The 23474-nt window shown below is 40.0% G+C and overlaps 1 protein-coding gene across 1 annotated transcript in view; it reads left to right on the forward strand.

Moving 5' to 3' along the window:
* Positions 1–20746, forward strand: part of MAPK8IP3 (mitogen-activated protein kinase 8 interacting protein 3) — a 3746918-nt gene extending 3726172 nt beyond the window's left edge. The window contains exon 22 of the mRNA XM_044088957.1: positions 20521–20746. Coding sequence (XP_043944892.1) covers positions 20521–20746 — 226 coding nt within the window. The remainder of the gene's footprint in view (positions 1–20520) is intronic.
* The last annotated feature ends 2728 nt before the right edge of the window (positions 20747–23474 follow it).

Here is a 23474-nt window from a genome sequence, read left to right on the forward strand (position 1 = left end):
CACACATTCAGAAATGGACACATGCACTCATGGACACACACACACATGGGCACAGGCACACATGCACACATGCACACCCCACAGTACACACACACATCAGTACTGAGTTACACTACTCTTACTAGTATTAACGTGAGTGTTGCAGGTATTATTAAACACACTCACCAGCATGTATACTACAGAGATACACTACTCTTACTACTATTATAAATTGTTTTTCAGGTAATGATAAACACACTCACCAGCATGTATGGCCTGCCTCGTTGCTAGATGGGAGGGACCTGGAAATATGAAGAAAGTAATGTCAGTGGGCACAAGTATGCCATTTGTTTTGCATATGATACAGTACAGTAGTACACCAGTTCCCTTATACACATCAGCTGCTCATAATGTCAGTATCACACATGCACAATTACATATCATGATGACAGATACATACCACGTGCAAACCTTATGCATGCATGAAGTAACAGTGTACAGAACAGTCATATGTACATATGGCATCTTACCTGCATGCTCAGTGTCTTGCTGCTGTGTGGATCCAACCTCCATCATTATGCAAGTCTGATGCTGTTGTTGCTCTGGGGCTGGATCCACGACACTTAGCAGTAGCCCCTCCTGTCTGGTGAGGGGGATGTGGCCACCCCCCCACCTGTGGCAACCTGTTGCCTGCGGATATCTACAGCACGCTGGCGGACATTTCTAATCAAATCACTGCAGTGATGTCTCACCTGCTCATATGTCCTGTCATGCATGCCAACATCATTTATCCTGCTGACAAGGTTTTGCCACAGTGCATACCTCTCCTGCTGATTCTGGGTGGTGCGTGAAAACAGGATGTCATAGTCACGCACCAGGCTCTGGTGGATCACTTCGTCCTCTGCAGCAGAGTAGGCAGGGTTCCTTTTTGGACCCATATCTCCCTGGAAAAGTACACAAACAGGATATCAGCAGAGTATGTCAGCAATATATTGTACACATTCTATACATAAAGTATTAAAATTGTAGTTATTACTGCTTGGTTGTAACTTGATTAAAGTGTAGCTATCATTCTACGTCTTTTGGATTAAGCACTTGGCCTTCAGACCAGTTGTTTTTATTTATTTTATTTTTTATTTTTATTTTATTTTACATTTGTTGACCGGGCTAGTCCAGCTGGATAATTTCCATTTTCAGTGGAGGCCCGGGGAGAAAAGCTCCACAATTAAAACAAGGTTAAACATTTAAGCAACAATGCATACATTTTAGTGTAGTAGAAAATACAGCGAAAAAAAATCAGGTAAAAAACAAATAGCCTAAGCTATATATTCATATTTTTTTTTTTTTTTTTTTAGAACAGTACAGTAATTTAGTCATTTGAAATAGCAGGGAAAGATAGTGATTTTTCGTAGGGAGGTATGGCTGAAGGCGAAGAAGTCATTTAGTCTGGATTGGTACAGGAGCAGAGCCAGAAGTTGTTAAGATGTAATAGAAGTTGTTTTGAAAAGTTGAAAGGAGTCTAGTGAGGTAATGTGTGGGGAGGTTATTCCATATTTTCCCTATGGAGTTTGAAAATAGACAGTTACCTGCTGAATTTGTAATTCTAGTTGTGGTGACTTGTATCTTTTGACAGATCGCAACTGTTTCAAGTTTTTGTAGGGGGTAAGGAGGTTACTGGGAGCTGGTGTTTGTGTCGGTTGATAAAGAATGTTATGTGTAATTAAGAGTTGTTGATAGATAAGCTTGTTAGGTAGTTCTAACCATTGTAATTGTTTTAAGTTATTACAGTGGTGAGTTCTGTACTGGGATGCTGTGGCAAACGGGCTATATTATGATAGGATGTAGTTAGTTTTTCAGGTTACCTTTAGAGATTGGTGTAAATAGAGGAAGCATACAGTAGGGTGGAGATAAGATGTGATTGAGCTAAGGTGGTCCGTGCTTCTGGAGTAAGGAAGGGTTTTATTCTGTACAGTGAACCTATCCTTTTATTTACTGCTTTTATAGTGTTATTGATATGACAATCATAGTTAAGATTATTATCAATAGTAACACCAAGCAGTTTGGTAGTAGAGTCTGGGGAGATAAGAGAATTGTCAGCTGCAGTAATAGTAAAATTTAGTTGAGGAGATTTGTGGGTAGGTGAGAATAGTAATAGCTTTGTTTTCTTGGAGTTGAGAAGGAGACATCTTTTGAGAACCATTGTTCAACGGTTGAAAAGGTAGATTGTGTGAGTGACTGGAGTTCAGATTGGGTGGGAGCTGTACAGATGATGGTAGAATCATCTGCATATTGTATGCAGGTAGTGTTATGGATAGATGATTGAAGATCATTAATAAAGATAGAGAATAAGAGTGGACCTAATATTGATCCTTGAGGTACTCCTAAGGAGATAGGTAGTAGAGCAGATAGAGAATTTTTCCAGAGTACTGCTTGTTGTCGGTTTTCAAGGTAGGATGAGAACCAGGTTAAGGAGGAAAAATCCAAGACAAGTGAGTTTAGTATGTGTAGGAGAAGTTTATGGTTGACCATGTCGAAGGCTTTTGACAGGTCTAGGAAAAGAGAAGCAGTTAGTTTGTTATTATTACGGTTACAGTTTATTGTGTTAGTAAAGTTAGTTTTACATTAGGAAGGTTTGTGGCAAGCACTGTGGTGGCAGGACAGGTAGCTGTCATCCTTCTAAGTTGGTAACTGCTGATTGAGAGCCCAGTGTCCAAGTGTATTAGTTCTGGTATAAGCAGTTGGGCTTCAGGCCAGTTATTTAACATTATCAAGGTTTGTGGTCTGCACTCTTGTGTGAGAATAGGCTGTACTCTGCCATTCATAGCTGGGGACTTCTGATTTAAGGTTTATAGTGCCTGCATATTTGAACTGTATCTTACTGACATTGGCACACCTTGTTTGCTGTAGCATACACTACATCCAAGCCTCTTGGATCTAGCTTTGTTTATATGCTTGTTATTTGTTAGCTTGTTATTTCACTGGTACGCTAATTCCACATAATACACAGCTTCTCAGCACTTCTGTGAATCACAACTGATATCTGCATCGCTTACTGTACTTATTTCCTTGTTACACTTGACAGAAAGTGACTGTCGTTTTTACATTTACTTAATTGTAACACATTGCACTTAAGTTACCTGGCACTTGCTCACTGAAGCTATTATATCAGTCAGCAGTAGAAATTAATATCAGTACACCCTCACTCCCCACTGGACCTTGTTTTCAATTATTACGGACTTCATAATAGTATTCTAGCATGTCCAAAGGTCAGTTGTCAATCTCCTCTCCAGTCCAGCTGGTGAGTGTGGTAATCCAGAGGCAATGTTATAACAGCCTCATGTACACAGACAACCCCCTCCTCCTAACAACAAATCCAAACACCTGTGAGTGATGCAACCATATACCAAACTGGAGGCTAGGCTCTCTCTACTCAATACTGCCATAACCAGTCAGGTGGAGAAGGAAACCACACTCACTACAATTCCAGTCTCACATAGACCTACCACGACAGCAAAACAAACACATAATCACACAAAGACATACTCGGAGGATCAAAATAAAGATCTGCCTAAGCAGCAGAGACCTCCAAAGCAGACACCCAAGCAACCGCTACCCCATAACCATACACGTGCAACACATATCTCACAAAGCCAATGTGCTGGACACTCAGAGCCCTTAACAGTTAACATTACACCTCATACACTTGTAATAGGTGACTCTATCATCAGGCACACTGACGTCACGTTCACCAGGCTGAACGAGGAGAGGGTCACAGTGTGCAGCCTGTCGGGCACTACGACCCGCCACATAACACAAGCACTCAAGTAACTCCAAGGCAAGTACAAATATTACTCACTCATTGTCCATGCTGATGCGAATGACCTGACAAATATCTCCCTGGACTACATGAAAGGAGACAGAAAGGAGCTCTCTGAGCATGTAGCCCAAGACAGTATGACCCTGACCTTGAGTAGCATCTTGCCCTCACCAAGAATGATGCCACAATATCAAGGCGAGATGATCACTTTCAACAATTGACTGAAGTACTGGTGTCATTCAAAGGTGATCCAATGCCTGTCAGCTTGGGATGATATGCTGTACAAGCCACGATGCTTTGCTAGGGACAGCTTGCACCTGTCACCCCTGGGCTTTTGGATTTTGGCAAAGGCTCTTGCTACACCCATAGTGCCTTTATTAGGCTAGGCTCATAAGGCAAACCCACATCCATACGTATCACAAAGGATGAGGAACTAAGAGCAATGCTACTCAACACCAGAAGTCTAAACCTCAAGATACACGCACTCTAAACTCTACTTAGCATTATGGACATCAGTATCTGTGCAGTAACAGAAACCTGTTTCAGGTTTCCCAAGAGCACACCAGCACTACCAAGTTATACCTGTTACCATTCTTGTCGGCCCCAACACTTGGACCAAACAACAAAAGGAGGGTGAGTATCAATATTCATCAAAGATACCCACACCTCCACATTGGTGGCAAAGTACCACATAGGTGTTAAGCCATTAAGTACAGAAGACGTAATTGGGGACCTGGGGAACAAACTTGATAGCAATCTGTCATTTGACAACTACGTGGCCAAAGTGGATTGGAAAACATGTTATATAGCCCAGCTAATCATGAAGGGATTCACATGTACATCAGGGGAGGTCATTGTGCCTCTTTACTCATCCATCAGCAGGCCTATAATTGAGTACAATGCCCCTTTTGGGATGTACCTAACCAGACACCTACAGCAACTGGAAAAACCCCAACAGTACCTCATCAAGAGGATCAAAGGGCTCAAACAGATGCCATATGCTGCCCAGTTAAAGAAATTCCAGCTGGACTCAGTGGCATACTGCCTGTTCAGAGGCAGTCTGTGCCTGCCATATACAGCCATGTCCAACCCAGAAGTAATGGATATGCTGCACCTCAGGAAATCAAAATCCCATACAGCCACATGCTCAAGAGACCTGAACCTTAGCACTGAAATAAATAGGACATGCTGGAGGGACAGATTCATAACCCAGAGGCTCCCTTCACTCTGTAATGAACTCACAGTACAGGTTAGGCAGAGTCCCTCATTGACTCTCTTCCATAGGAATCTGGATGAGTGGATGGAGATCATAGTTGTACCCCAGGTATCACTTCTATGTCACTGTTAGACAGAGGCACAGTATACTAACCTCGGAAAGGGGCATAGCAACATAAATTTTAATTGGGTGGCAAAAGACAAACACATTCTGCTAGGCTTATCAATGCCCTAGGGCAAATAGCCTAGTATGAACCTATGAACCTATGTGTACTGCTATTGTACTTCTGCCATATGTTGCATGTGTGTGTGTTGTGGGGGATGTACAGGTAATGGCCAGATATTTCTGCACAGGCAACACTTCTGAAACACTCTGCTGGGTGTTCATCCCAACATACTGTATGTGTGTTGCCATCCAACACTGTGATGTGGACACACATTACTCAGCCTGGATATATATATATATCCCAACAATACCACAAGCACAGTACACTACCTTGCTATGTATGTATGTAATTAGACAGTTATTCACTAGTTAGGACTGTGATGCTATCCATGCAGCCCACTGGGCCAGTGGAAGCCACAACACACACTGCTGGCCCCTTTGCAAAAGCTTACCACAGACATCCCACATAGTGCATGTAATGTGCACACACATATCTAACCCAGACCATATGCACACCACTTATTTATCCTGTCCAGTGGACTACAGATACAGGCACATTGTATAACAATAGCAGGAGGCTACTGCAGCACAGAGCAGATTCACACGAAGGCACGGCATCTGTGGTCAGCAGTGGTAAGATGCTTCACATTCACCAGATGCACAGATATTGGCAACATTTTTGCAGACAGTTTGGGTGCAGGTATCCCCCCCCCCCATTCTCCTACACAAGTGGAATTAGTTATCACAGATAAATGTAACCTCCCTATCATCTCACATGTCCAGGTGAGGGCCACCCTCAACATTGCAGAACACACAGCATCACTGTTACAAAATGGTATCCCTGGATGTGTGATACGTTCACCCCTAGAGGACATAGCACCACATTACAGACTGATATTAAACCCTGGCCGTACTACAGGATATGTACCTGAACAGTGCCATACATACACAGTGGTCCCACACCAATGAGGAGGAACCTGTACTGACCCTGGGAACTACTGCATCATATGCATAACTGGCCTTGTGTTCTAAGCTATGGAAATTGTAAGTATGGAAGACATGTACAGCAATATTACATATGTATATATATCAGGACTATGTACCCACAACCTATCTCATGGACATACCTATAGATAGTGAACTATGATACATTTGGAGGCTTCACAGTAAACACAGTATTAACCTGCTACTTTGCATTACCTGTGTTTGTGTCAGCTGTTGCTGTGTCACTGCTGCTACTTGCTGTTTGCTGCTGCTGCTGCTTTTGCTGCTGTGCTGATGCAGTTTTTATTTTCACTGTCTTTATTGCTTTATTTCTTTCCTTCTTTTTTTTCTCTCTCTCTGTCTCTCTCTCTCTCTCACTTTCTCCGTCGGTTTGGTGCAATGAATGTATTGCATGTGTGGAGTGTTAGTACTGGATGCTTTTGTAGGTATTTGCATGGGTCCATGTGATGGCCTCTGCACCAATTGTAAGGCAGCATTTGCTAATTGCATGCAGCCAGTTGTGTACTGATTGCATGTCTCACTGTGATTTCAGGACAGTGCTATAAAAGGGTATGTGAGATGGGCGTTGCCCTTTCAGATTGTAAGGGCGTGGACCATGCTGCTATGCTGTCGACAGTGTTCTGTGAGTGTGAAGTGTAAGTCTCTCATGACTCATGCTGTGTTGTAACTTCAGGTTGCTGCATTTCTCTCACCTGTTCCCTGTAGTGAGTGTGTATGCATACTGACACCTACAACTATATTTCATATGTATTAATATATATATATATATATATATATATATATATATATATATATATATATATATAGATATAGATAGATATATATAGATAGATAGATATATATGTGTGTGTACATATACATACTTTCATATATGTACATTAGCTGACATTATTAAGTACAAGCTAACAATTAGCAGGGCTGTTTCTGTTAACACTAAACTAGTATGGGAATCCAGTAATTAGGACAGTAAAAGTCTATCTGACATGCTTTGGGTAGTACACATCCTATATTGCCTTTATCTTCATTCCTACTATTACATGTTCTACTTATTTTAGCACTATATTCCTGTATGAGAGTCATGGCTTACTGGTAGGTCATACAGACTAGTGTTACAATGGTCTTGTGGTAGGGCCTAATAGTATGCTTTTATTTTGCTTTCAAATTGAGTACAGGGCCTATCAATCAATGTGCTGAAGGCACCTTTAAGCAGTTAAAAGGGTTAGTAAGTCTCACAGGGGTCATGCTGTGTTGCAGATTCTGGTTGCTGCATTTATCTTCACTGTTTCCTGTAGTGAGTGTGTATGAATACTGACACCTACCACTATATTTCATATGTATTAATATATATATATATATATATATATATATATATATGTGTGTGTGTGTGTACATATAATACTTTCATATATGTACATTACCTTACATTATTATGTACAAGCTAACAATTAGCAGGCCTGTTTCTGTTAACACTAAACTAGTATGGGAATCCAGTAATTTGGCCATTAAAAATCTACCTGACATGCTTTGGGTAGTACACATCCTATATTGCCTTTATATTGATTCCTAGTATTACATGTTATATTTATTTTAGCACTGTGTTCTTGTATGAGAGCCATGGCTTAGTGGTAGGTCATACAGACTAGTGTTACCAAGGTCCTGGGTTCGAGACTGGCAGTGGGAATTTATTTTTCTTTCGAAATGAGTACAGGACCTGTCAATCAAAAGTGCGGCACTTTTAAGCACTTAAAACCAGGTCTGCCTGCTTTAGCGAGCTCACGACACGCACTGGCAGTGAGCTCAGCACAAGACACCCGCACTATTTTCTTTGAAAGAAAAGAAAAAGGGGTGACAGGAAAGTGGTGAAAAAGGGGTCACAAAGAGGGTAAGACAGTAGGGAAACAAGCTTGGGATTTGCAGGAAGGATGTAGGTGAGGCCCATAGCTGCCCCTGTCTTTCTCAGCAACAGCTGTGCATTTGTATGTAATTTGGTGTGACATTTGAAACCTTCCACCCCTGAGAGAGGTGTCAGGACAACATTAATACCTGTTGTACAGCCAATTGTAATTAACAGTTTCAATGTCCAGCGGACATGTGTGCAACATGGACAGCTATGTATGGGGCGTCATTTTTTTGTGGGTACAGAGTGCCCTTTTTTTTTTTTTCAGGTGAGAGTGGTATGTCAGGTGAGCTAGTCAGTATAGCTGGGGAGGTAGGTTGGGTAGGTTAACAGACAAGACAGACAAGACGCATACAGGGGCGGTGTATGACACATGTGGGGGGGGTTACACAATTGACGGGGACGGAGGTTGGGATATCCAGGGCACATGAGCCCACAGATGGCAACAGTGGAACTGATATCCCCACCCATAGGTAGTTGCCACTGTTCCTTCACAGCCCAGGACGGGGCTGTGCTGGGGGCTGTGCAGGCGGGACAACGGGCATGCCCGTAAGCTGTGCCACCCGGGCCTCAAGCTGGAGTAGGGGCCCAAGAACAGAGTCTTGGATCTCCCTTCACACCACAGACCGGACACCTTGGAGGGTGAGTGGACGGGCTCCTCTGGCCACGCTTGCAGAGGGGGGACGGGCCCCATCCCCTGCAGCGCTTCCACCCGAAGGTAGCACAGGGCCACCGGAGGAGGGTCCAGCCTGGGCACTAGTGCCAGGTGCAGTCGCCAGATGAGGTGGGAGAGATGGGTCCGCTGGGACCTGCCTTCCCAAGCGTTCTGGGTTTGTGAGTATGTTATGTTAGTTTGAGTTAGTAGCATATTATTCCATTCAAATTAGTTGTAACAGCATGCATTGGTATTCCCATTAAACAAACACCCAGATATTAACACCATTGAACAACAGGCATATCACATGCATTATTTGAACAGAAATACACAATCAAACAACATGCAGGGTTGATTAATGGCAACAGGCCATCAGGTTTGCAGGTATGAACAGGGCACATGCAACAACAGACATGCATATATTTTTGAAACAACAGGACAAATGTCCATGGTTAATGAAATGTTCACATACCAATATTTAGTGAGTTTTTTAACTTGCAATTATAGGGTGGGGTGGGGAAAGAAAATGATGACACATTCATACATTATACATTAATATACATGTGTAATAGAAACACAATTAACTTGTGGGTGATAGTTTCAAAATGATTCTTTATTGACTGTCATGCTAGACCTGTTACAGATACATCACTATCCTAGTTATTGTGACTTTGATCAGATACATCCTCCTGCTACACTTTGATGACAGGGCAGGGGGCAACTATGGATGTTTAATATGTCGGACAATCATTCATTCTATCTGACAATTGTTGACTGTCATCACCATATACAGATTTTGGCTTAAACATTCAAGATTCAAACACACTGCAATCAGTTTGGGATGTTACTTTTTAATTCCCACATGCATGTAGTTCTGTAGAACCACACTGAGGCTTATATATTCAGGGGTTATTACTACTTTATTTATTGATACATGATCCTTTCAGTCACTCTCACACATCCTGCTATTTCACAGCTCAGGTTGGTACTTCTAGGCTTTTTTCACATATTAGACCTGTGGTGATTCAAACACTTTCCAGCAGCCTCACTTATGTCATGATTTAGCATTTCAACAGGGGATATATCTCACATGTGATTAACTCAACTTCTGAGGCTGTACTCTTGAGACTTATACTCAGGTTATACTATATTTAATTAATGGTGGGACATCTGTATTACAAACTATTTATTTCTATCAATTATATTTCCAGTTTCACTTGCATACTGATGAACTTGTTGCAACCATACCTGCAGACTTTCACTTGTTGCTTGCACATTCTATTACTTTTAATCAATACACTGCAGTGTTCTGCTACGTGCTACACTATAATATTTATTTACAAGTACTAGGTGGGGTTACTAACCTGCATGGTGGCGCAGCCGCACCAGCCTGCGGTCATGCGCCCTTCGATTCATAGAGCGGACACCTGCAGCTGTAATACAAAACAAGTAATATTGGAATACACATATCCATGGTATCAGCTAATTGAATTCCTTACATACATAAGTAAAATGTAACTTACTCAGTAGTGGGGTGTTGGGTATATCCCGGGCCTCCTGGATCCATTGGGTCAACTGGTCTTCTTTCTGTCGCTTCAGGTCCGCATGGTGGTGACGGACCTGCTCACCAGTATGTGGAATCCCAGTAGCACTAGTGAGATCATGAGCCAACTGGTCCCATGCCTCCACCCTGTATGCTCCCCATGAGACCTGGCCCTGCATGAGTTGGGCCTCATGATGGTGAACTAGGAGCCAGACCATGTATCTGGACTCCTCAACGCCCCACCGCTGTGCTCGAAAGCAACGTCCCTCCCCTACTCCACTCATTCTGCCTGCAGGTCTATTCTACAATCGTTTCTGCTGTGTATTCCCGCCTATGGGGCTTATATATGCCGATTTTCCCGCACATTTCTATGATTGGCCATTTTGGAATTGTATCTACTTCACAGAAACTGCTTTATCATGCCCCATTTTGGATTATATCCTATATATATGCTATTTCTGCATTTCTAAGTACTGCTGTTATGGCTTAGTGGTTTAGTACCTTGACTCTAGTGCATGGTATCCTTGGTTCGAATCTGACCACTGATTTTTACTTTTCATGACTGTCTAGAAATGAGTTGAGGACCTGTCAATCAAACATGCCAAAAGCACTTTTAAGCACTTAAAACCAGGTCTGCGCTTGTTTGCGCGGAGCTAACGCATGCGCATCGGCGGTTAGCTTGTGGGCGCGGCACACACCTCCGCGCAAACGGTGTGCACTGGGTTAAACCTTAATTGGCTAGTAACACACATGTTAAGCTAAGCACAGCTAATTGTACACAGTTTGAGCCTGTTAAACCGGTGCTTAGCTACGGGCAAGCAATTTGCAGCCTTTGAAACACTACTCAGCTACGGGCACTCTGTCTCACGGCAGCTTAGCTATCACTACATTTCTACATAATTTTATTATTGTATTACTTGAAAATATATGCTCCATTTCATTCCATTTTACAAAAGGAAATACTTTTACATTTGTACAATATTGTCAGGGGCCTTTTTAGTGCTTATTTACAAAAAAAAAAAAGGTTGTTGTGTGGGCTCGGACCTTGCCTGCCTGCTCTTAAGCCGACAACTCTACCGCTATGCTATTACTTCTTGGCTTACTTTGCATATTTAGTTCTTATATCCTTTTCCACTGATTGCTACCTGCAGTTGCGCTAGTAGCACACCCACGCACACAGTTGCAAACATTTACGGGGTTTAAAAAAAATAAAACAGTTTTTATTTTCATTTTATAACAGCTGTTCACTTTTTACATTGCTGGTCTGTGGGGGCATGTGTTCTGTAGTGTGTTTATTCACATTTCCATGGCCTTTCTCGTGGCTGTTTACTTTCAGCCATTATAGACATCCGGGGGTGTGTCCGCTTGCAGGGCTTAGCCAACGAACACGCCCCCTACTGTCTTACACAGACCGTGTAAGAGTTACAGTGTGATTCAGCATGCCTCATGCACCTCATGCATATGCATGACATGCTGACATCACACCGTTTAACTGCAGTCTCCGTTTAAGAGTTATAACTCTTACACGGAGGCTTCCTGAATCCTGCCCTTACATTTTCTTTTTTCTCTTTTTGAACCAAAATAAATTGTTGCACATACACTTTGATGTTGCAGTCCTTAGCCTTAGACCTAGGGTAAGTAGTATTACATTTTTTAAAAGCAAAAGTTGTATTTATAAAGCTACCGTACACAATTCCTGTTATTCTTTAGACCAAAGGTCTACATTTTTCCAGAATCACTAAAGCTTTGCAGTCCTTGACTTTAAGACTGGGGCAAGAGAAACTGTATCATTCAGACCTGGAAATCGAGTAGCTTTCAGGGATAGTTGCCAGAGTAATTCTTTGTATTCAGTGGAAGTCTCCCATGGACCTCCTCTTATGTCCTTTGGAATTACTTCCAGTACAAAGAATTTGAATTTTCCTTCTTGACAACTTATTGTATGTCTGTAAAGAGCATTTTTAGTACATTTTGTTTTAATTTCATAGTTTTGCTCATAGATTCAATCTATATCCTTTTGTTCACGAGTGTTAAACGTTATCTGGTTCAGCATTAGTATCAATACATAAATCTAAAGTATGTTACTGTCACTGTGTTGCCATCAGTGCTTTTACTGCCTGGTTTGGTCGTTGATAACCATAATGTAAACACAGTTCAAGCCATTCTATTAGACAAAGAGAAATCAAGGCTTAGTGTGTGTGCATTCAGACATCACTTCATTTCCTTATATTCCTTTCTTTGAGAATTGGTTTAAGCCGTACCATGCTGTTAAACCCTTGTAGGCAATCAGCTCTTAACTCAGCTGCATGAGGGTCACTCGCTCCAGGGATCTTAACCTAGCCTCTGACATGAATAGGTCATGCTGGAGAGATAGATATATCTCCTACAGACTGCCATTTATCTGGAATAAGCTTCCAATTCATGTGAAACAGAGCCGCTCTTCAAACACAACCTAGATCAATGGATGCAAATTCACTCTTGGGGTGGCATCCATGTCCCTTCTGGACAGAGGAAGGTGTTATTAACTACCATAGACCGATACTTCTATGAACTTCACTCACCTAGCCACCAACAGTTGGGTTAACTCAGGATAGATATGGCTAGGTTTGTAAGGCCGTTAGCCTAGTAACCTTCTCTGAACCTATGAACCTATGAACAAGCATTTGTAGTGGAACAACTGTGAACATGGAAATGCATGAGTAAACATAATAGCTGCCTTTATTAAAGTGGGAATTCGACAAGATATTTAGGTTGCGTTATAGTATTGTACCCTTTAGAGGTAGTGTAGTAAATAATAATTTATATGCATAACAATGTTGGTTATGGACATTAGTGTCAAGAAATGTTAGTGTAAAAGTAGAAACTATAGAAGCAGTGGAAATATATACAATTTACAAATGAGTCTTCACTGTTTGTTACAAAGTCCCAAATATTTTGGGAGATGAGAAAGATGTAGGAAAGTGGTTTTAAGGGAGATGCCTGTTTGTGTTAGTTAACATGGTAAGGAGCAAGAGCATAGCTAGGAGTCCTTGAAATGGTCATTTAGTTGATCTTTGAAAGTAGCTAAGTTATTTAACCTTAGTGATAGAGGTAGTGAGCTCAGTAGTTTAGGAATATGAATGGAGTAAAGGCCTTCTGCTGCTGCGTTATTAGCTTTGTTTGTTAGACACAGGCGTCTGAGGGGATAGGTAGATAGGTTTGGAGGATACATTTTAGGTTGGGTCACCAATTATGTTAATTTGCAAGATTGTGGGCAGCAACTAGTTATGAGTAGCTGACGTGATGAGATGGTTCTAGCCAGTTACGTTTTTTTGAGGATAGTGCAGTAACGGCCCCTATAAAGGAGGCTACAGGCAAACCTGGAAATTTTGTTGTAGTATTATTGTAGCTTGGACATTTGGTTGGCATGGAGATTGCAAGTATAGGGCGGCATAAAGCAGTGTTGGCAGTAGAAATTTTTCCATCAGATCACCTTTATTTTAAACAGTTAAGAAATGCCACCAAAACAGACAAGACAAAAAAAAAACTACTACCTTCACCTCCAACAAACCCACCAACAAAAACCACAAAAGTTCTGGTCAGGCATCAACAAACTACTTCAGCCAGGCCATTTTAAATCTCCTACACCATCAGGATTCAACCTTAATAACTCTAATCAAATTTCCAATGCCTTTAATAACTATTTTACTGAAGCCATTCAGACCCTAGCTAATACATTACCACCTACTACCACCTCCCCATTAAACACCATGAATTGTCCAGCTCCAACCTTTCATGTACGACCTGTACCTACATCCCTCATTTGCAACTTCCTTCAAAAACTCAAACCATGCACCCCTTCTGCTGACTGTCTTCCAGCTGAATACCTACAAATCGCAGCTAAAGCCATTGCCTATCCCATCTCCATCCTTATAAATAGAACAATTTTGGAAAGCACAATCCCTTCCATATGGAAAGTCTCCCATATCATCCCACTACATAAAGGTGGGACATCTACTGAGCCTTCCAACTTTCGTCCAGTCGCCTTACTCTCTCCAATAGCTAAAATAATGGAAAAATGCATCCACAGACAACTGCTTGACCACCTTCTCCAAAATAATTTACTTGCCAACTGCCAACATGGCTTTAGACCATTCCATAGCACAACAACTGCCCTGCTATCCTTTTCTGACTGTATAAACAAAAATCGTAACAATAACTCTCTTTCCTCAGCACTATTTATTGACCTTTCAAAAGCCTTTGATATGGTTAACCATCACATGCTTATTGATGTACTAAAAGCCCAATCACTAGACCCACAAGCAGTACGCTGGTTTAAATCTTATTTAGACAGACAACAAGCAGTGCTTTGGGATAAAAATCTTTCTACACTCCTCCCTGTGAACATAGGAGTTCCACAAGGCTCTATTTTAGGCCCGCTTCTCTTTTCACTGTTTATTAATGATCTACATGCTAAAGTTCCTCAAGCCACCTGCATACAATATGCAGATGACTCTACCTTAATATCTTCACCCAAGTCCACTACCTCACTCCAGATCCTCACCCAGACAGTATTTAGCACTGTTGAAAATTGGTTCGCGCAACACTGCCTCCTGCTGAACCCCAAAAAAACAAAATTATTGCTGTTTGCTCCTACTCAGAAGTTATCACAACTTCACTTCACAGTAACCTCTAACAATGGAACTAATATATATCCCCTGACACTACAACTCGACTCCTGGGAATAACAGTTGACTCAACCTCAGCTATGATGACCATATTAGTACTACTATAAACTGTCAATAAAAAACTAGGCACCCTTTATAGAATCAAACCCTTCCTTACCCCTATAGCCAGAACCACTATTGCCCAGACCCACCTGACCTCTACCCTGTTCTATGCTTCTGCTATATATACCAATCTCTCTAAAAACAACCTTTCCAAACTTTCAACCAGTTACAATAACATAGCCTGATTCGCCACTGGCACCCCGTTTAGAACTCACCACTGTTACAACCTAAAACAACTGGGATGGTTAGAACTGCAGAACCAACTACTTTGTCAACAACTTCTTATCACTCAAAAGATCCTTTACCACCCTAATAATACCCCTATCCTCACTAACCTGATTACCCCCTATAAAAATCTTGCAACACTATGCTCATCTAATAAGCTTCTAGTTTCCACTATTAAATCCAACAACAAAGCTGGGGACTCACTTTTCACTAACACAGTGGGAAAAACCTGGAACCAGCTTCCTAGTGAACTTTCTACCCTTGCTTCCACACTGCTTTCTAAAAAACATCTTAAAGAATATCTTAAAACTCATGGGCTCTGTCCCTGCTCTAACCCTGACCGATATCTCATTTCCCCTTCTTGCTCTCCCTTTGCTTCTCTACTCCATTGTTCTATGTTGCCTAACTGAAATAAAGATTTTTTAAATAATAATATATATATATATATATATATATATATATATATATATATATATATATATATATATTTATATAATTTTTATTTTTTTGGAATCTCCATATAGATTTTTTTTTTAGCTCTCAAATGTTTGATTGTTTCTCTATATTTGATCTTGGCTTAAACACACTAAAGAACTCTGTACAAGCTTATCGTACCTACAATTTAAACAATGTACTATTAACTCATTTTACTGTTGATATATATTGTATGCTTTGTCACTGCCGATGCTTGGAGCTTTTCTCCCCGGGCCTCTACTGAAAATGGACATATATTCAGTTAGACCAGCCCGGTCAACAAATGTAAAATAAATAATAAATAAAATACTAGGTTCAGTGAGGTACTGTTTTGTTCAGCGTAATGGTATAATGATGCCCGTGGTATTAGTCACCTTTCCGGCAAACTCACGCCACATTCTGTAAGGAACCACTGTACTTCCCCAGCAGGTGCTCCTGAAAGTCCCTGTGCAGGAAGGACAAGAAAATCCTGCTCTTGCTAGCACACCAAACTAGAGGTTTGCATTCTGCAGTGCCTAAAGTAGCCATGGTCACTCACTCAGGACTGTATGAGAAGCAAAGGTGCAGCTTCATCTGCACAGATGCACATTTCTGGATCATGTGACCTGCAGACTGGGGTTCCACAATGGAATAGCCGTATTTCCCTAGCACTGCTGCCCTAAGAAAGGGATGTAACACTACATAGCTTATGCCATAATCATGATCATACTGATAGCATGCTTTTTGGTCACCAGGATGCACGTGGCTATCACCTGCATGTCTGTATAGTGCAGTGTGCTACTGTAGCTGTAGTAATTCAGAAAGACTGGTACTAGCATAACTATCATGCTAACTGGCCCTTGTTAGGCAAGGAATAATACACAACAGGGTGTGTGTTATTGTAGAAATAACACCTGCACATGGGTGTTCTGAGGCCTGACACCACATGCGGTGGTCCTCTACACCCCTAGAAGGGCATTATTTCCACAATAACATACACCCTATTGAGCTTAGAGAGTGGGCTGTCTGTAAAATTGTTGTGTTTTACTTTGTTTAATTTTTTGTTTTATTCCTGTATTATTTTTTTGGGCAGCGCAGTGGTGTAACAGTTAGTTCTGTTGCCTCATAGCAAGAGGTTCTCTGGTTCGATTCTCAGCTGAGGTGCTTGTGCCTTCTGTGCGGAGTCTGCTCCTTGCATTTACATGAGTTTCCTCTGGGTGCTCCCATTTCCTTCCTCATTCAAAAGATATGCAGTAGGTGGATTGAACACTCTAAACTGACCCTAGGTGTGAGTGTGTGTGGTGCACCCTCCAAGGAGGGTTGGGCCTTGGGCTAGCAACCTGAGGCCATAAAACCTGTAACTGCTACAGAAACAAGTGCTGAAGGGTGCTCAATGTACCACATGGTGCATAAACAGGAAAGAGAGAGATTATTTTTCTTATATATTTTTGATGTAGAGTAGTTCCAATGCCTAATGTTTCAGGCTTGCTGTAGTATATGTTAGTGGTGTTGGAGGAAGCATTTTACATCCAAAATATAACACTTTGAAAGATACCCAGGTATTTACTTTATTTTATGGTCCCTTCCTCCTAAAACATTTGGTTTGTTGCCAGTCATTGGAGATTGAAGTTACTAAATAATGACAAACATTTGAGTTTCAGACTTTCAATTACTTCAGAAGATTCACGCTAACATAAATCCCTTTATTTAAGCAAGTTTGTAATTTTATAAGAGCAGTAATTAAAATCTGTTCCAATTTTTTGAGTCTTTGTTTCCCCTTTATTTTAGGCTTTATCCAGATTTCTTCAGCTGAAAGTTCCAGAGGTATGCAAATCTCTTTACTGCTGTCAGTGATCAATCTCGGTCACTCACTCTCATTCACACACACGTACCTCTTCTTCAGAAAATGCATGCTAACAGAAATCCAAATATTCAAGTAACTGTGATTTTGTAAAAGCATCATTTAAAATATGTTCTTATTTTAAGCCTTTGGCCCCCGTTTATTTTTGGCTTACACAGATATCTGGAGCTAAGAGGTCGAGAGGTATGCAAACCACTTAACAACTGCTGCCTGGGACTGCTTGATCGCTCTCACTCTTCACTCTCTGTCTCTGTCTCACACACACACACACACACACACACACACACACACACACACACACACACACACTTTTTTCTGTTTCATTTATTTTTTACACTGGCTAAACAGCAAAAGTCTGCCACTCTGATACACACATGCACTGTCTCACACAGACATAAACTCATACACACACGCTTTTCTATTTTTTTTTTCTTTTTTCTTTTATACTCGCTAAACAACAAAAGCGCTGCTTAGCAAGTGTAAAATAATGGCGGCAATTAGTTTTTTTTTTTTTCAGTCTGAGCTCCACGGCAGCTTGATATGCTGCTATAAAGTGTTGGTCTCATTTTTCAGTGGGTATTACCTGTAGATTAACACCCTGCTGGAGAACGTTTGTTCTCTAATCTGGGTGCAATCTATAGGTCACCCATTGTCTAACATAATATAAAGCACTTGCACCATTTTGCGTAACACTGCTCATTGCCATATAAGTGTGAAATAGAAATATTGAAAGTAGAAATCCTTTACAGAGTTAAGGAATGAGTTCTGCTTGATAAAGAACCATTGTGTTGTACATGTAAGGGGGAATCCAGGCACTAGCATAACACTGAACTATCTGCCTGTGGTTTTGAAAAGGACAACTTTGTGCAGTGGAAACCTAATTTATGATTCTGTTTTAGTTATTTTCAATTTTCACTGATTCCAAGTATTTATTGTTAACCTCCTTAATGATTCATGTTGATAGATTTTTTTTATTATTGTTCAGTCTCAAGTCCCTTGCACCTAAATAAATAAATAAATACATAAATAAAATTAAAAGATATTTTGGTACTATGCAGTTCTAGTTAAAGTTAAGCCAGTCTGAACTTTTCAGTGAAAGCTTGCATATGTTTTCAGTGGTAACAAATTAAATTTTTTTGTTATTGTTAAGTAACGGTCATTAACTCTTTCTGTATTACGAATTCTGTTTTGAGAATCTCTTGTCCTAGGAAAGCTGATGTCTTGTTTCCACTTTATAAGCCACTTATTAGACCTGTCATTGAATATAATGTGTCTTTTTTCAGTATTCATATTCAAACGTTCAAAGAATAAAATTCATGGATACATTTTTTTGTAAGTTAAGCATCTGTTTTTACGGTGACTGTCTGCAACAACTAAACTTATATTCAGTATCTTAATATCTTAAGACAAACCTGACAGCAGTTTAGAAAAGTTTGAAAATTGACATCCTTCATTTTTCTGGGACTTGCACGTAATAACTATCACCAGAATATAAGTATATAACTATATATATATATATATATATATATAAGAATATAAAACTTGTTCATAAATGAAGTAAATACAGTTTATTCTTTTCAGCTGATTTACAGTCTACTTTCATAAGATAACTGTATGGAATACAGCATCCTGCTTTTGAAGGTGTAAGAAACTTTGCAGTTAGATCATTCTGTAAGGGAGTAGCCAAAAAATACAACACAATTTTGTTGTTGCAAGAACATATAATGAATTTAGGTTTAAAATAGATACAATATTTGTCTGTTTAGCTTACAAACCTTATATGCCTTAGGCTCATTTATAACCTTAGCCTGAGGCTCTGAGCATGTGTGGCACTTTGTAATTTTGTGACATTGTGGTACTTTGCATTATTTATAGATATTGCTAAGGCATTTCAGTGTAATGAAAACTTACTGTCTGTAACAAGCCATTTAAGTCAGACAGTATTTATTTTTGTGTTTACATTTAATTACCAGAAAAATCCAACTGGATAGGTGACCATTTTCAGCAGAAGCCCCGGAAGAAAAGTTCCAAAGTATTTTACAAAAACATTTTACGAGCAATAATTTTACCATCTTCAAAAATAATGCAATAAAAATATACAATTTAAACAACTAAAACAAATTAGACATAATATGAAAACATTGGTTGAGAATAGATACAACTTATATGGCAATGATTTTTAAGCCAGTTTAGAGAAAGTAAATGTAAGTTAGTTTAATACAAATAGGAATTACAATATGTAATGAGAGAAAAAAACAAGGTTATGTCATATTTAGATACTCAGGGAAGAGAAATTGTTTGAAGTGAGGAAATTATTGAAGAAGGGGGAAGTAAAGAGGTTTAAGGTATGAATAGGTACTCATTCATATTTAGGGATTTAGTTTGTCCTAGGGTTGAACAAAAATAAAGCCAGATTTTGGCTAGGAAGTTTTTCAGAATGGTTTTAAGGGCCTGGAAGGAGGGTATTCACCTAATAGATACAGGTAAGGCGTTCCAGGCCTTTTCAATATGGTATGAGAACAGACCGTGCCCAGCAGAATTGGTAGGTTTTTGGACTGAGGGGAGTTTTTGGTCACTGTATTGTAATGATGGAGTGTGACTATAATTCTGTACAATGGCATTTAGTGCTGGACAAGCAGATGAGTGCTGGATAATTTTATAGGTGGTGAGAAGCTGAGCATATATTAGTTGATGGGATAGTTGTAAACCAATTTAGGCTTTTTAATGCAATATAGTGCTGGATTCTGAAAGGTTTTTTTTGCTGCAAATGTAGCCACTTTATTATAGCATTGTTCAAGTTCTGCTTTTTATAGGTAGTTATATTCACTTTTATGTGAAAGATTTTTACTTCAAGCAGTGATTTAGTCACGTGGCTAGGCCTCAGTAAAATCCATTTCCTGTGCCAATAGTTATTCATTGTATGTGGTGGCTTTTGCAGGGAGAATGGACATCAGAAAGTTGAACAGAATATGGTGATACAGGAGCCTGAAGTGAATGGCGAGTCTTCAGTGGCAGGTACCAGCGCTGCTCCCACCATGTGGCTTGGAGCACAAAATGGATGGTATGTGACATATTTATTAGTTTATTCTTTTCAGCTGATTTACAACATAGTTTACTTGCATGAGATAACTATGAAATACAGCATCCTGCTTTCAAAGGTGTAAGAAACTTTGTAGTTGGATCATTTTAAATGGGTGCAGCCTCAAAATACAGCACACTGTGGATCAGTGCACAGATGACTAAGTTCATAAACAGTTTAACAAAATGCAGGAGTTTTTTTTGTAAGTAGGAACCTTTTTGTGTTTTGATAAATAATATCTCAAATTGCTGAGATTAAGGCCAGCAGTCTGAGCATCTTCAGATCTGCATCTTAAAGTAGTCCATGGCCATCTGGCAGCTTGTTAGTGGTCAATGTTAATCTGCATCTTTTTAAGTAATGTCTGCCTGGTGTCATGTGTGCCTCTTTGTTACTTCACACACTCCGGGGTTACATGTGTAGTAAAGAGCAATGACCCTTTGTTTGCTCATTTGGACAGAGACTAGCTTTCGTATAACAATGCCTGTTTTGGAATCTAGTGTTATGTTCCTGACAGTGCAGTGATACTCATTTTGTGAATTTAGCAGCAGGTGCAGAGTCGTTCTGATGTTAAGCTTCTTTAACGCCACCAAGGAGGAAGACTTCAGTATACCACCTTTGGATTGACACCTCCAGCCTAAAGGAAACTGAATTCCAAAGCCTGAAGGAAACTTAATTCCAGAGTCTTTACCTCCAGGCATATAAGATGTTAGTACCTGTTTGTTACAAACCTTTAGGAATCAAGCCTCAGTAAATAAATCTCTATTTTACTCCTAGTTGTGAAGGAGAAATGGCCTTTAAGGTGTTTCCCCTTAGCAGACAGGGTGTTAAGAGCTGCAAAGAACAAGTCTATTACAGATCACTTAGTAAGTGCATCTCAGTATGTTACTCTTAGATTGAAACACAGATATGAGGGTTATTTATCTCCTGGGTGTCCCACATGCACTTTGGTTATTATGAAGTATACAGGGCAAGCCTCTTTCAGGTTACTGAGAATCTCTGTATAGTATTATCTCTTTGAACCCATATTTGACTGGACAGACATCCAAGGTGCCTCCTCAAGCAAATAAGATGTTAAAAGCTGATCAAGACAAGCCTGTGTTATTGTCTGTAGCGATGTCTGCTACATTAGATCTTCTGGCTTTGCTCTTTTGAATAGTTGATGTGTTGTGCAGCCAAACCTGCCTTATTGTTCAAAGGACATTAAAATATTCCAGATATCAGAAGACTATAGGATTCTTTATAGCTAAGACTGCTTTGATTGGGTATATCTCCTCCATAGCATCCAGTAAATGAATCAGTGCTCTAAATCTTATTAACTTTTGCTGATTAGTATTTATGTCTGTTGCTTGTGGTGGGATCATAGGATTGAGTTTAGCTGCTTGATCAATTTGTTATGAATTAGATCTGAGCCCTGCCAGGCTAGATAAGCTTCTTGGAGGACATTGATGCAATCATTTTCTTGGTCAAGATGGCTTTAGTAAAACTTAAGTTTGTTCCATCTGATTTAAAGGACGCTTGAATAACTGAGAAATCATCTTTAGATTGCAGAATTCTGCCACGTCTCTAACATTTCATTTTTGAGTAAGGCTATATGTCACATTTACATGTGTCTAATGATAGAATAAGACAGTAAGCCAATGTGGCACATCCTTCAATGCAGTCTGCCTTCACTACTTTTCCATTTTTCCAGTTGCATCCTTTTTGTCTCTCCTATGCCCTTTTGAATTCCTCCATGCATTCCCAGTTTGCCACCCATTCTAGCAGTCCATTCCATAGGTGTATGGCTCTCTAAACGCAGAATTGTCTTCACAGCTCCAAGGAGAGTCATTTTTGTCTGCCTCTATTCCTTGTGCTTCAGTACAGCTAAGATCAATACCTGCTGCTGTGCCATAATTAGTTCCACTCCTGCCAGTTAATACTTACCATGGTCACTGTGGCCCAGGAGCAGTGTTTTGCATTTGTTTGCACTAAATCTCAACTGACACCTGTTGTAAATCATATATTCTTATTGCTGTAAAATAATACTTTTCCTTAAAAGAAACATTACAGATTATTTTAGAATCATACTGATATAATATGAAATAAAAAATGCTTTGAGGGATTTCATGAATAACCTGATTGAAGAAATGAAGCATTGTTCAGACAGCATAAAATTTCAGAGGTGTGGAGCCATTAAGGAGAAGGAATTTTGACTAGAGTGTTCCAGATGAATCCCAAGAATTAATAGTGGTTATTTGCTGTCTGCCAATATAAATCAAGATGGATAGTAAGACATTAAGCAAGTATTAAAAAATGCTGAGGTGTAGGTTACATCCTTCATAAAAGAATACAAAGATGCAAACATGAGGCATTTAAGATGGGTGCATTTTGCTCTTGGTTCTTCTCTCTTTGGGCATAACTTGCACATCATGGTGTGGCAAGGCAGTTAAATGGGTCCCCTAGAAGAAAACAAATGTATGAATAAAAAATAATAGAATAAGAAATAATTAAAGGAAAAAAAAGAAGAAGAAAAAAATACTTCCTTTGGTTGGACTGCTTCTTTCACTCCGAGTTACACATGCAAACGGCCTGGCATGTATGCACACATTTTTGTTTGTTTACAGGTGGGATTGTAGCAAAATTTTATAGCTGCAGGACTGTTCAAAACATCATTTTCAACTTCTGTATGATGTAGCCAGTTGCCCTGCAAAACATTAGCACAGAAAGTGACTCATCCTCATTTGTGGTTATTTTCTTGTTACTGCATTTGCAAGTCCTTTTTGTCTCCCAGCAGTATTATATGCACATATAAGAGGAAGTGTCTTAACAGATTA

This window comes from Protopterus annectens, chromosome 12.part0, assembly GCF_019279795.1.
Source record: "Protopterus annectens isolate FY-2018-M chromosome 12.part0, PAN1.0, whole genome shotgun sequence".
Lineage (NCBI taxonomy): Eukaryota > Metazoa > Chordata > Ceratodontiformes > Protopteridae > Protopterus > Protopterus annectens.